This window comes from Corythoichthys intestinalis, chromosome 18, assembly GCF_030265065.1.
Source record: "Corythoichthys intestinalis isolate RoL2023-P3 chromosome 18, ASM3026506v1, whole genome shotgun sequence".
NCBI classification, from domain to species: Eukaryota; Metazoa; Chordata; class Actinopteri; order Syngnathiformes; family Syngnathidae; genus Corythoichthys; species Corythoichthys intestinalis.
This window is the reverse complement of record NC_080412.1, coordinates 7,943,772-7,957,485: the sequence shown is the minus strand read 5'-3', so window position 1 is coordinate 7,957,485 and position 13,714 is coordinate 7,943,772. Positions and strand designations below refer to the sequence as shown.

Here is a 13,714-nt window from a genome sequence, read left to right as displayed (position 1 = left end):
CGTTTTAATATCTATAACATTAGCTAAATCCAGATTTTTTTCCCTCATGGAACCTGCAGATGCGTGTTTTGACTTGCATCCATCATTTTTTTTTAAATGTCAAAATTCTACATTAGTCTCAAAATAATGAAATTCTGAGTGTATCAATTGTGATACACTAGGCTAGCAGGGGTTAAAAAAACCAACAACAAAAAAAAAAACGATGGGAGACAAAATTGCGGATGAGACTCTTGGCGTCGAAATCATGTAAGTTGGGTACGTCGTAACCCGGAGACTACCTGTATATTGATGATTTTCATGTGGTTATGGGTGGTGAATTGTGAGGCTAAAAACACACAAAGAAAATAAAACATATTGTGCACTAAAATAAAAATAAAAAAAAAATTCATTTTTCAAACACCTACTAGCCTAATGCTACTATACAACAATAGATGCCATTGGATAAAAACTTCCAGTTCAAAAAAAAAAAAAAAAATACTACATAAAGAAAATAAGAATTGTGATCCATTTTTTTGGGGGGTCAGATTGCCAGCCCTACTTCAAACATTGAATGCGAAAAATATTAGGTTAACATTTTATTTGTAAAATCCAAGTTTATAATCCGGTTGATGCCACTGCAAAATACTGTGGCTGAAGTACCTTTTGTTATGTGAGGGCCAGTTAAATGTCAGGTGCTCTAACAGTCTGTTTTAAATGAACTTGCAGCATGTTTTGTTAGGAGCGAGGGGGTCTGGAAGGCTAACTCGGCTAACTCACACACCCTGCCAAATTGTATCGTGATAGTGTAATACTGAACGCACGGTATGTATGACAGCAACAGGACAGTAAAATTCAATATATACAGTACAAGATGAACAGCAAGCAAAGAAGGACACTTTAAAATCAAGAAAACGCAGCACTGATTGCGTACAGTGTTTCACAGCATTTGACTGGCACTCTTTAAAACCTCTTTCTAAGACTACAAACAAAACAGAGGTTTTTTTGTTGTTGTTTTTTCTTCCGTACAACAGAACCCGGGCTATCCCAGCGGAAAGAGTTCAATCTCCAAGACCGCTGATCATGAACCGCATGTTGATATGCTGACACAAGTCTGCTTTGGTTAGTCGTTCTTTCTTTCCGATGGCAAATGTATAAATGCTTACAGGTTGATGCAAAGTGGTTAAAGTAAAATATGTAAGCCCATAACCGAATAATAATTACAATTAAAAAAAAACACAGTTAGTATTTTACAAATATTTAAAAAAGTAAACCTTTATCTATAGGCATTTAAAATATATCCCATCAAAAATAGTTTGACAAATTTCAACAGTAGAAAAAAAAAAAAATTATACAAATGACAAACGGTTTGAAGCGTCATGTATGCAGAAATGTGTCATGTTTAACAGATTTTGGTGGGACAAGGTCGTATTTCTTCATGTAGATTTTCTACGTTTAGTTGAGCAATCCAATTAAAGAGTCCTCATGTACTGTAAATGAGAAGAGTTTTGAAAACGCTTCTCCTGTAGTGTGAATTCTTGTCACCTTTGGCAAAAGATGTATTTGAGTCATGCCGAGCGCTCAGAGCATGAACTGCAGCAGCTCCGTGATGAGACCGCTACGACGGCAGCCACACATGTCACTTTTTCACTTGGCACTTTGCCCACCGTTTTTCAATGCGCCGTTTTCAGATCACGAATGATGACTTATGTCGGAAGTCTCCCTATAAAGAGCAGAAGCAAAAAAGACAATATTGAAAAACTTGGTTCAGACTGCACTAGTCCCACCTATGTCTGTCATTGGCCATCTGAACATTGAAGTACATCAACGTAAACATGCTGAGAATATGTCCATGTTTTCTAATACTGGTGCAAAATGAGTGGTGAGAAGCACTTTTCGGAGATTACAGCTCATTTGGTAATACAGAAATAATAGTCAGATGTAGGGATGGGAATCGAAATCTGATTCCAATTCAGAACCGGTTCCGAGTGTTTCGAGGCCTCGACATCACACTGAAAAAGCCTTAACGATCCCTAAAGACGCATATGACCCAAATGACGATGCAGAAGACGTTGGTATAATTTGCTGACTTTATTCAACCATCACTTGAAACTAAAAATAGAAATGAAACAAATCAATTTCGTCCCCAATAACAAACAGGTTCGCATCAACGTAAATCAGCGATGATTAGCTGCTAACACAGTCATAACAAACAGTTAGCATGCGTTCGCTAGCATTAGCACATCGTTTAAACCACTACACAACTGGATTTAAGTGTCCGATCGCGAGTGGAAACACACAACAACAACACAGAAGATGATACATACAGGCGTTGGCTCTGTGGATATTTTACAAACATGAACAAAGAACGTAGGCTCGTGGCAGTTTCCCTTTCTCACTAAATCGCTCACTGGCTTGGATGCGGCATTTCTTCCTCTTCGCGCTCTTCTTCGCGTGAGGAAGCGCAAGGGCGCCACCACTTGAGCGTGAAAGCGCCATAAAAACTAAAAGGCATGCATTTCAATATACTGGTAAATAAAAACAGGGGTCCCCAAACTACGGCCCGCGGCTCCATATTTGGTCTGCCCCCCTGAACAATTCCAGAGAGCAATTTGAATTTTTTTTTGCTTTTTTTCTCCCTCAGTAGTGTTATTTATTTCCTGGCCTTTTTCAGTGAAGAACTCAGAGAGGGTTATTTGGTTATTATCTATTTAATTAATAGTGCTATTATTATTTATTATTATATTATATTATTATTTTTATTTTATTTACTTTTGTTCCGTGAAGAATCCACAGAGGGTTATTTGATTGTGGCTTTCTGAAAAACAATACCTCTCCTCAATACCTGCCTCTTAACTCACGCACTTCTCACTTTGGCACTGTAAATATTTTTCACCCTGGCACTTACATGCTCATACATTTCTCCGGGGAGAGTTGGGACGGGGCTTTACAGTCCCAGCCCGACTCCCCCCTGTTTTTTAATGCACCACACACCAAGGTTGTGGGATGGTTGGGACCTGTTGGGGGGGCTGGGGGGGAGCCTCACGGCTGCCTCCTCACCACAGGCCCCGCCATCCCTGCACCTTTTTTAAATGCACCACACACATCATACTCCACAGGAGAGCTCCGGCAAAGGGCGGTGGGACGGGCGGCTGGGCAGAAACTCCATGCTGCGGTCCCACTGCCCCAAGCCAAGCTCTCCTATTTTAATGCATACATTGCACTACCCTCCCCTCACACCCCCATCACGGTGCTGGGTGATGGCTGCCAGTCGGGAACCTGGCAGCCACAGTAATAGGGTGGTAGGTGGGTCCCACACTTTTTCTATATGGCGTGGCTCCCGGGGTGTGGCCTCCCCTCTGCCTCGGCTGTCGGCCGCGGGAGTGGGTTGGGGGGTCGGGTCTCCAATCTTGCATCGCCCCGTGGCAGTTCCTGGGCGTTCTCCTGCCTCCGCCTTCCCCTCTCTTCTCTGGCTGGGCATCCGCCCTGCGCTCCGTCGCGGGTCGCTGGCTGGGCGCCGGTGTATCAGCGGGGTGTCGCCTGCACCGGCGGGGGACCCTGCCTTGCCTGGGGCTTGGTGGGCCGCTGGGGGTCCCGTGGCGTGCCGTGCCGGTTGGGGGGCTGTGGCTCGTGGCCCGGGTGGGCGGGCGAGGGTGGGTGTAGGCGTGGGGTTGGTGATGCGTCCCCTCCTGCCATCCCTGAAGGCCGGTTGATGGGCACGCGGGTGGCCTGAGGGACCACCCTGGGTCCCGGGGGGGGGGGGGCGATGTCTCCTTTGCTGGGCGGCGGGAGGAGGGATGGGCTGCGCATTGCCCCCCCACCCCCCCGCCCGCCCTCCCTCCCCGGGCTGGCTGGGTGGGGGCCGTGGCCCTGGGTTGGCGCCCGCGCGGTTTCTCCACCCGTCTGCGTGGCTGTTGCGCGCCCGGTGGGGCTTGCGTGCTGCTGGATGTGGTAGGGCATGCTCGGGTTGGGGGTTCCGGTGCCGGGATTGGCGATGCGGCGGCGTAGGGTTGGTCGCCAACGGGCTTACACTCATAAGAGATTCACACGATTACTGGGTTCTAGATCACAGAACTGATTTGTGTACACTCTACCCCTTTCAATCACTTAGCTTATAGTCTTATAGACACCCCCACCCCCATTCTCCTCTTTCACTGGCCAATAGGCCCCCACATGGTGTAAACCGGAAATACATCTCGCTGACGATAGCACCAGCATATTAGTAACTAGTTTAGATGTTCAATGTATTTCTTGTTGTTGTTTGTGTATGTGTTTCTTTTCTTTCTTCTCTTGTATTTCTTTTCTTCTGTCCCCCCATAATCCCTTCCTGTTCGCTGCTTTGTCATAATAAAAAGGTATTTTGAATGATCACAATGGGAGTATGTCAGACTCTCAATGTGAAACATTAAAACTGTTCAGAATCCGGGCACTTAGACTTCCATTCTCTGTGCCAAACAGCTGAACAGGACAGGTTTAAAAAAAAAAAAAAAAAAAAAAAAAAAAAGAAAAACAATAATTGTTTTTAACATTTTGCACTCCTGCAATCGTCACACTTTTTCTGTTACAAACTGACCCCGGCCTCTCATCAGAGAAGGGAAAAGTTATTTGGCCCTCACAGGAAAAAGTTTGGGGACATTGCCAAAGGCAGAACAACGACCTATATGCCAAAATATACCAATATTTTTTTATTTCTATTAGAAAAATGTTTCAGTAAAATGTTACACATTCTTGTGCATTTGCCACTTATTGCCACAGTTAACATTGAGGCTTTGGGCCTCTTTTGACCTCGTTGTGAGTTTGTAAGGTTGTGACTTCTGATTAAACAAACTTGATGCCAATCAAAATGTTTGTTCTTCTTTTTCCCGAAATTAGAATCGATAAGAGAATCGATAAAGAATCGAATCGTTAAGCAATATCGATAATGGAAATGGAATCGTAAAAATCGTATCAATTCCCATCCCTAGTCAGACGTGGGTAGTAATGCGTTACATTTACTCAGAGGTAGAGGCGTGCGAAATTTTCGATTCTTAGATTATTTGCGGAAGATTCGAGAACGATTCACAAACATCCAAATTCCGATTATTGAATTATACCAGGTAAAGCTGAACTAAAACACAGTCAGCGCGGTCTTTGGGACGCAATGAGGAACGGACCGAGAGTAAATATCATGTACAACTCATGCCGCTAAATACAAAAAAACAATAATACGAGCGGCATTCAAAAAGTAATGCACTCAAGTGCATTGCTCGTACAGGATTTTACCAATCTTGTTTATATTTGGCACAAACATGACAGGACACACCTTCTTGTGATTGTTATATGTTTTTTTCTTATTTTCAGATTTTTAAAGCTTAAACTAGCTTCCCAAATGGCTGCCCCTCTTGAAGCTTGTCAGAAACAAAGAGCTGTAAAAGAATTCCTTGTTGCAGAAGGGAGAAACCCCTCTGAGGATTCACAACCGGCTGAAAAATGTCTACAAGGATGATACCATAGACTATAGTACTGTAAACAGATGGGTGCTGCGATTTAAAAACAGTACTGAAGACCACGAAAAGGTGGATAAAACCAGCATAGCCAATAAGCCCAAAAAGTTCAAGGCCCAAAAATCAGCTGTCAAAATTATGGCCATCGTTTTTTGGGATTTTCAAGGTGTAAGGGATTTTCAAGGTGTAATCATTGTGGATTTTTTGCCGAATGGTGAAACATTAACTCTGAGGTATACATTAAGACTCTTAGGAAGCTCAAAGCAAGAATTCGACATGTTCGGCCCAACTTGGACATGACAAATGTGCTCCTATAGCATGACAATGCACGTCCTCACACAAGCATCAGGACCATGGAGGTCATCACTTCATTTGGATGGACAGTGATACCACAACCGCCATATTCTCCCGATTTGGCACCATCAGACCACCACCTCTTTGGTCCAATGAAAGAAGGACTCCGGGGCAACCGATATGCCAATGACGAAGTGAAAACTGCTGTCAAGAATTAGTTTAGAGTAGGGCTGTCAAAATTATCGCGTTAACGCGCGGTAATTAATTTTTTCAATTAATCTCGTTAAAATATTTGACGCAATTAACACACATGTCCCGCTCAGACAGTATTCTGCCTTTTGGTATGTTTTACAGCAAGGTTTATTGTGCTGTCTAACAGCGAACTCTTGTGGTCGCTTTGCGACATGGTTTATTGCTTTCTGGCCAGTTCAATATGGCTGTACGGCGTCTCGGGCTGACGCCTAAGTTGTAATGTTGTGCTTATATGATCCTTGGACAAGATTTGTCCGTAAGTATGGTTGTTGTAAAGAATGTACATATTATGTTAGTAAGCGAAATGTTATATTTTTTGTATGAGACGCTTTTTGTTTATGTTTAGTGAACCTGTATAGCGTGCTAAGCTAACGTTGTTGCTAATGCAATGCTTGTGTACTGTTTTTTTTGTAGTTTTACTACGGTCTAAAGAGGACAATGTTTTGAGGCCATTTTATTAAAAAATCAGATGAAAAAGGAAGAAGTCTGATTATTAAGGCGTCATTCACTAGCTGTCTAGCTTTGGAAAAAGTAGACGCTTCGGAGTGAGGACAGCATAGACAGATTTAAATGACAGTAGAGTGAAATGCCCACTACAGTCCTTCTGTACCGAATGTTGAATGTATATATCCATCTTGTGTCTCATCTTTCCATTCCAACATTTTACAGAATATATATATAATTTACAGAAAAATATGGCATATTTTATAGATGGTTTGAATTGTGATTAATTGCGATTAATTAATTTTTAAGCTGTAATTAACTCGATTAAAAATTTTAATCGTTTGACAGCCCTAGTTTAGAGATCAACCAGCTGAGCTCTACAACACTGGTATACATGCCCCCTAGTTCATGGGTGGACTGTAGCTCTTGAGAGGGATGGAGACAATGTGGAGGAGACTATGTGGAGAAGTAAAAATGTAATCCTCACACTTGTACCTTTCTTTTGATGTATAATACATGTTCCTATTATAATTTGTTTGTACATAATGAAGTCGGGTGCATTACTTTTTGAATACCCCTCGTACCTGACTGCGGCCGACAGCTGCTTCAAACAACGGCCCAGTTGCTAGTTGCTAAAAACATACGGCTATAATAGATATCACATATATGTAGAACTAGATGCAATATGACAGATGACGGCGGTGTTAAAACATATAAAGAGAACTAGATGCGAAATGACAGACTTGCCGTTTAGTAGTTGCCAAGGCTCTTGCAGCGAACCTAAATAACTTTTTATCTAAAATACTCCTAAATTGACAAAATCTTGACTTGAATCTATCTTTAAATGAAGAAACAGTTTTAAAACTTTCACATGTCGAAAGTAGACAGAAGAGAAATTATGGAATAACAATAGCAATTTTAAAAACTTTAACGGTTGATTCACATCATTAAATTAATTGAATGTAGTTTAAAGCTGCTGATACAGAATGGGGACTTGAGTATTTTATTTCCTGTTTCTGTTAACTTGATAATGAAATATTAGTGTGGTTTAGCCTGAGAGGATTTTTGAACAATTTTGGAACTAATGTACAACACATTAAAGGCGCGTGGGGTCGCTTGGGGGGTAAAATCAATAATCGATTTATAATCGAATCGGAGCCTCTGAATCGTAATCGAATCGTTAGGTGCCCAAAGATTCTAAGAATAGTTTTACTAAGCCATACTTTTTACATTTACTTGAGAAGATTCATGTAGAAAAAAAAAACGCTACTTACTCCGCTACTTTGGGCTACACCAGAGTTGTTACATTTTTATCTCTATTCTACAGATTAGATTATTTTTTTGCCAACGATGCCATTGCCAAGAGTAGCCCTACTAATTTCACCAATGAGACGTGGCAGCAATAATCACGATTCCATTACACCAATCAGAAGCAAGCTTGCTGTTGTATGATCACGCCAGCATCTTCAATCACGTGGTGTCTTTAAAGCACCGTAAAAAATGAAGTGTTTGACATAGAGCGCTGACCTCAACATGATTCGAAAGTCCTGATTTAAACTTCTATTTGGCACCGATTGACCACGGAAAACCGGAGATATGATTCTTTTAATTTCATAAGAGTAACTATGAAGAAACTGCAGTATTCACTATTCAAACTTGGAAATATTTTCTCCACTAGAGGGCAGGACACACATGCTCTTTGGACGAAAAATATATATTTTTTTCTTTGGCTTAATGTGGTTATGTAACAGGTTATTGTACAGTATCATTATAACAACAGTTCATAGTTTGTGCTGAGAGAAAAAAAAATACCAATGTTTAATTAAAAAAAAACTTGTACACGAGTACATTTTTTGGATGAATACTTTTTCTCTTACTTGAGTAATATTATTTTAAAGTAACACTACTCTTACTCCAGAAATTTTTTTGGGCTACTCTAACCACTTCTGCATTTAAACTTTTTGAGAACCCCAAAAGTTAGATTCTGTAGGTGGGGCTCGGACCGCCAAGTCCCCTTTGGGAAGGGGGGACCCACGTTGCCTTTTTGCAGCCGAAGCTGTTGTGATGAAGTTCAGCATTTCCAAATCCGAGACCATGGTCCTCAGTCGGAAAAGGGTGGTGTGCCCTCTACGGGTCGGGGACGAGATCCTGCCCCAAGAAGAGGAGCTCAAGTATCTTGGGGCCTTGAACACGAGTGGGGGCGGGCGGTGTGAAGAAGGAGCTGAGCCAAAAGGCGGAGCTCTCAATTTACCAATCGATCTATGTTCCTACCCTCACCTATGGTCACGAGCAGTGGGTCGTGACCAAACGAACAAGATCCCGCATACAAGTGGCCAAAATGAGTTTCCTCTGAAGGGTGTCCGGGCTCTCTCTTGAAGGGAACCACGGGCAGAAAGACTTGTAGTTCTTAAAAGATAAATGTTAGAATCAGAGATGTCCCGATCGACCGATCACGTCATTTTCAAAGTATCGGAATCGGCAAAAAAATATTGGCCATGCCTATTTTTAATATATATATACTGTATATTTTTTAATTAAATCGTTTTCTAATTGTATTTAACGTTACAGACATAATATGTTACACTCATCCAGAGTCTTAAGTTTAGGCTTAAGGTAGCGTTATCAAATCTATCCCAATAACGGCGGTAATAAGTTTTTTTTAAATGTATCAGGTTAAAAAATTTAACGCAATTAATGCATGCGTTGCACGACCCACTCACACATTATCGCGCTCAATCTGTAATGACGCCATTTTACCTATATAGAGAGATAAAAGGCAGCATAAAATAAGTAAAGTGAAATTTGGCAGCCTTTGGAGGCTTATTTAAATTGGATAAAGCCTTACAATCCCTCTCCCTGCAATTAGAAATATCATGGGAAGCAATGTGGGAAGCAAGGTCGCATTTGATCTTTTTCTTAACACCTTATTTTCTTTCCCAACGCAGAGAAGATATATCAATTGCTAGCACTACGCACAGTCATGGTTCCACTTCCCATCATGCATTGGGGCATGGTGCAGTATCATTTACTGAAAGCTCAACAAATACACTAGATGGCAATACTTAGTCACAATATACAAAGTCACAAGTCTTTCTATCCGTGGATCCCTCTCACAGAAAGAATGTTAATAATGTAAATGCCATCTTGAGGATTTATTGTCATAATAAACAAATACAGTACTTATGTACTGTATGTTGAATGTATATATTAGTCCGAGTTTTATTCATTTTTTTCTTAATGCATTGCCACAATGTATATGATTGGGAAAAATTATCGGGAATGATTGGAATTGAATCGGGAGCAAAAAAAAGCAATCGGATCGGGAGCAAAAAAACATGATCGGAACAACCCTAGTTAGTATGAGTTATAATAATTTGATATTCAAACCCATCTTTATGTTTTCGTTTTCATAGGTTGTTGACAACGCAATGCACTAAGGGCGGTGACGTCAATGGGCAGTGCTGCCGTACTTCCACAGTGTCACTCGTTAGCTACATAAACATGTTGTCTGTTCGCCCCTTCCAATTTGGACACGAGCGGAAAAGTGATGAGCAGGACTGCACTGTCGATATTTCACAAAACTAGCAGAAAAAGCAATTAAATGAGCATCTGTAGTGGGATTGGAACCCGCGTTTCCCGTGCGACAGCAGGTCGGGATCAATTTAAAAAAAAACAAAACAGGAAAAACCCCGGTGAGAGGCAGACTAAGAAAATGAATGAAGGAACTAGGAACGAAGGGATAACAAATTGTCAAATAGCAGCAAGTCAATATCTTGGCAAGCCGCCTAGGATCTGTTAAACGGCACTGCTGATGAGCTGGAATTGGATGCAGGTACGACGTTGGGAACTCATCCCGCTGCTGTAATAAAACAATCTGAACAGCAGGAGAATGTGACAAAATCATGCCAGTCATCATACTAGCTTAGGTTGCTAGCTAGCACAGCTATTCTCCCGGTTCAGCCCAACCCCCAGCGTGCATTACGCGCGTAAAACATGGCGCCCTCCGTAGGTCAAAACAAGTACTAAATATTATAGAGTTTTAAATCAATGGCAATAATATATATGTTTCTAATAACATATTTTAGTAAAACAAAAAAATTGTGGCTTATTAAAGCCTACAAGTCTTTAAGGTTTCCTTTATGAGAGGGTGAGAAGCTCGGCCATCCAGGAGAGACTCATTGTCGAGTTGCTACTCTGCATTGAGAGGAGCCAGCTGAGGTGGCTAGGGCATAGGGTTCGGATACCTCCTAGACGCCTCCCTGAAGAGGTTTTCTGCGGGCATGTCCCACTGGCGGGAAGCCCCGGGGACGACCCAGGATGCACTGGAGAGATTAAGTCTCTCGGCTGGCCTGGGGACGTCTTGTGATCACGTCCGAGGAGCTGCTTAAAGTGGCTGGGAAGAGGGAAGTTTGGGTTTCTCTGCTAAAGCTGCTGCCCCTGTAACCTGACCCCGGATTAAGCTGTAGATGATGTTAGGGGCAGTTTACATGATGACTCTGCAACACCAAGACGCAATGACTGTGTTGCGGAATGGTCCCGCCTTTATATGGTGTCAGCGAAAGCGGAAAGCGAAGACGCAAACCATTGAATCCGGGCTCCAAAGTGGAAGGATTCAATGGCGTACCGCAAGCAACACGTCACTCCCGCTCATTAATATTCATGACATTAGCTACTGTTGCTAAGTAGGGACAAGCCACCGGTTGTCCCTAAAAGGAAATGAATGGAAATCGTGTACGAAGGAGATGTTTACAGAGCTAAACCTATCAATTCTCTCTGAAAATTATGTGCCTGGTGCCAAATTAACTGGCAAAGATGTAGAAGAACATAAATATGTTCAGTTAAAGAGATGGCTTTAGTGTCGAAGGCTGAAGAAGACGAAAAAAACGAGCCGACCTAATCATAGCTTTAGCTTTTTTATCGACGCGACTGACAATGATATATATATATATATATATATATATATATATATATATATATACACATAACAGAAACGGTAACAGTGGCAGTCAGATACCATTGTAATTCTTTTCAGGTCATTAATTGTCAGACAGAAGCAGTACAGCACAACGTTACGCTAAAAAAATAAGTTAAAAATATAAAAATGGCTTACCTCTTTGTCCTCTGAAAGACCATGCCAACCCAACATCATGTTTACGGCATATGAAATGTGAATGGATTCACCGAGCTGGTGTTAAAGTCCGCGCAAGTTGATTTGGTCTTTACATTTTTTCCTCCCGAGTTTTTGGTTTCCGGAAACGTATGAAGAAAACATCCTTCATGTGTCGTAATGTCTACAGTCGTTTCTACAAGTTCCAAAAAAGCAATGCGTGATCGGCATGTTCGTTTTTGAAAGATACCGGCGAAAAGTATCACAAATTACGTTGTGTCTATGCGATGGCGGGTCTATAATGTCCCACTTCGGCTTTACTTCCGCTTTACGATGCGACGTCAGAGTCTAAAAATAGCCTGCGTGCGGTACGCCATTGCGGGGGCTTGCTCCGCATCAATATCAATGGAAAGCTCCCGTGCCGATAACATCAGCACTCCCACACGTCACGTTGGAGGTGCGCAGCGGTGGTACTAAACATTCAAAACAGCAAATATGGCGGAAAGTCGGCTTACTGTTTTTCCAATATTTTTAATTTAAATATGCTGAATATCTCCATTTTTGTGCCTTTAGTAGCAAAAGAAAAAAAAATACCATTGCTTGGAGTGGGCGGGTATGTTGTCTTCCTGGCTGAGGAGGTTGTTGGGGTCAAAGTGCATCATTGGCTGTCACCTTGTAAATCTGCACTGGCCCGTGGGGCGTGTCATTAATACTACATCGGTTTCGCACAAAATTGCAACATTGTTCATATGGAGACGGAACCATATAAATGTAAATTTGAAATTTTTCGTATTCGCGGAGAGTCAACATGTAAAAGGCCCCTTAATCTTGAAGTTAATATATGTATATCTGGCATTGATATACTTTCTCTGGGGGAAAAACTATTTAAAATCTCTCCAGTATTAGAAAAATACACACATGTAGGCTGGAGCCTTATAATATCCATTATTTGACAGATACGTACCTCATCCTCTGTCCTGACATAGTCTACCCCATCTCCTTTTGCTGGAACCTTGTAACTACAACACAAAGAGCATAAGGAGGTCAATACAAGTACAACGTGTTGTCATTGCAAGAGGATGGGCCGATGTCTTACTTGTTCCCGGCCTGGTTTTGACTTGCGAAATAACCTCGCTTATATGCACAGCAGATCCCGGCTGATATACATATAAGTACAACGACCACCACAGCAACTCCCAGTATAATCCCTACGACGTCAATATCATCTGGGAAGATAAAACAGTAGTGCAACAATGATGTTTGGTTATGAAAGACAATGAAGTATATTATGGATCATTCCAGAATTGGAGTACATTTCGGCTTGAATTTTCTTAAAAAATAAGCCTAACGTTTCTAACTTTCTGCTATGTATCCATCAATAATAAGTAATAAACTGTTAAAGGCTGGATTAGCTCAGTTGACAGACCCATGGTCAAAGTTTTAAAACAGGCTTCACTTTTGTTTGGTAGAAAATCTGCACTGTTAAGGCTGAGTTATGCGTCTGCGGCAGACCTACGCTGCTAAGGCAGACCCGATTTACGACCCTTCGCCGTAGCTTACGTGCATCTCCACAATTTTCTGACTGGTTGACACATCAACGCGCGGTGACGTGGCGCAAATGGACTGTGATTGGCCCGCTCACACTCTTGTTTCCGGTTCAGCGCGAACTCACCGCCATTTTCAAACATTGTTTTACACGCAAAAATAGACCAAGCTGACGAGAGTATCATCGAAGAGCAAGTACGACAACTTCTACAATGTCTAGTCAAGACATTATAAAGATTGGCAAATGGCAAGGTTCGGAAGCGAATGGCCACCCGAAGCGGTGACACAGTCGGCGAAAATCTGCCAGCTTTTTATCACTTTATGTCATATTTGTGGTTGGTGCCCTTCATCATTTATTGTGTACATAAGTTTGCTGTGTACATAAGTTTGCTGTGAGTCTGTGACTTATTTACATTTCACACTTCAAGTATATGACAAAGAAAGCACAGGTTTGGTGTCAAAAGAGTTGTTTTGATGCTTGATACATCATCACTGATTGAAAGTTCCTCAGTGCTTTTATGAGAACGGCTGGGGGGAAGAAGGAGAGGAGTCGATAATATCTTCTCCACTTTACTGTGGCAACAATAAAATAAATTTAAAAATAATAGCGGGC

General features: G+C 41.8%; 1 protein-coding gene across 3 annotated transcripts in view; it reads right to left on the bottom strand.

The window, feature by feature from the left end:
• Positions 1–562: 562 nt before the first annotated feature.
• The window catches only part of LOC130906102 (junctional adhesion molecule 3B-like), a 121,801-nt gene continuing 108,649 nt past the window's right edge, over positions 563–13,714 (bottom strand). For all 3 annotated transcript variants that reach the window (XM_057820039.1, XM_057820040.1, XM_057820041.1), the window contains exons 7-9: positions 12,653–12,782; positions 12,521–12,575; positions 563–1,699 (exon numbers count right to left, since the gene is read on the bottom strand). In XM_057820039.1, coding sequence (XP_057676022.1) covers positions 1,664–1,699; positions 12,521–12,575; positions 12,653–12,782 — 221 coding nt within the window. In that variant the 3' untranslated portion in view covers positions 563–1,663. The remainder of the gene's footprint in view (positions 1,700–12,520; positions 12,576–12,652; positions 12,783–13,714) is intronic.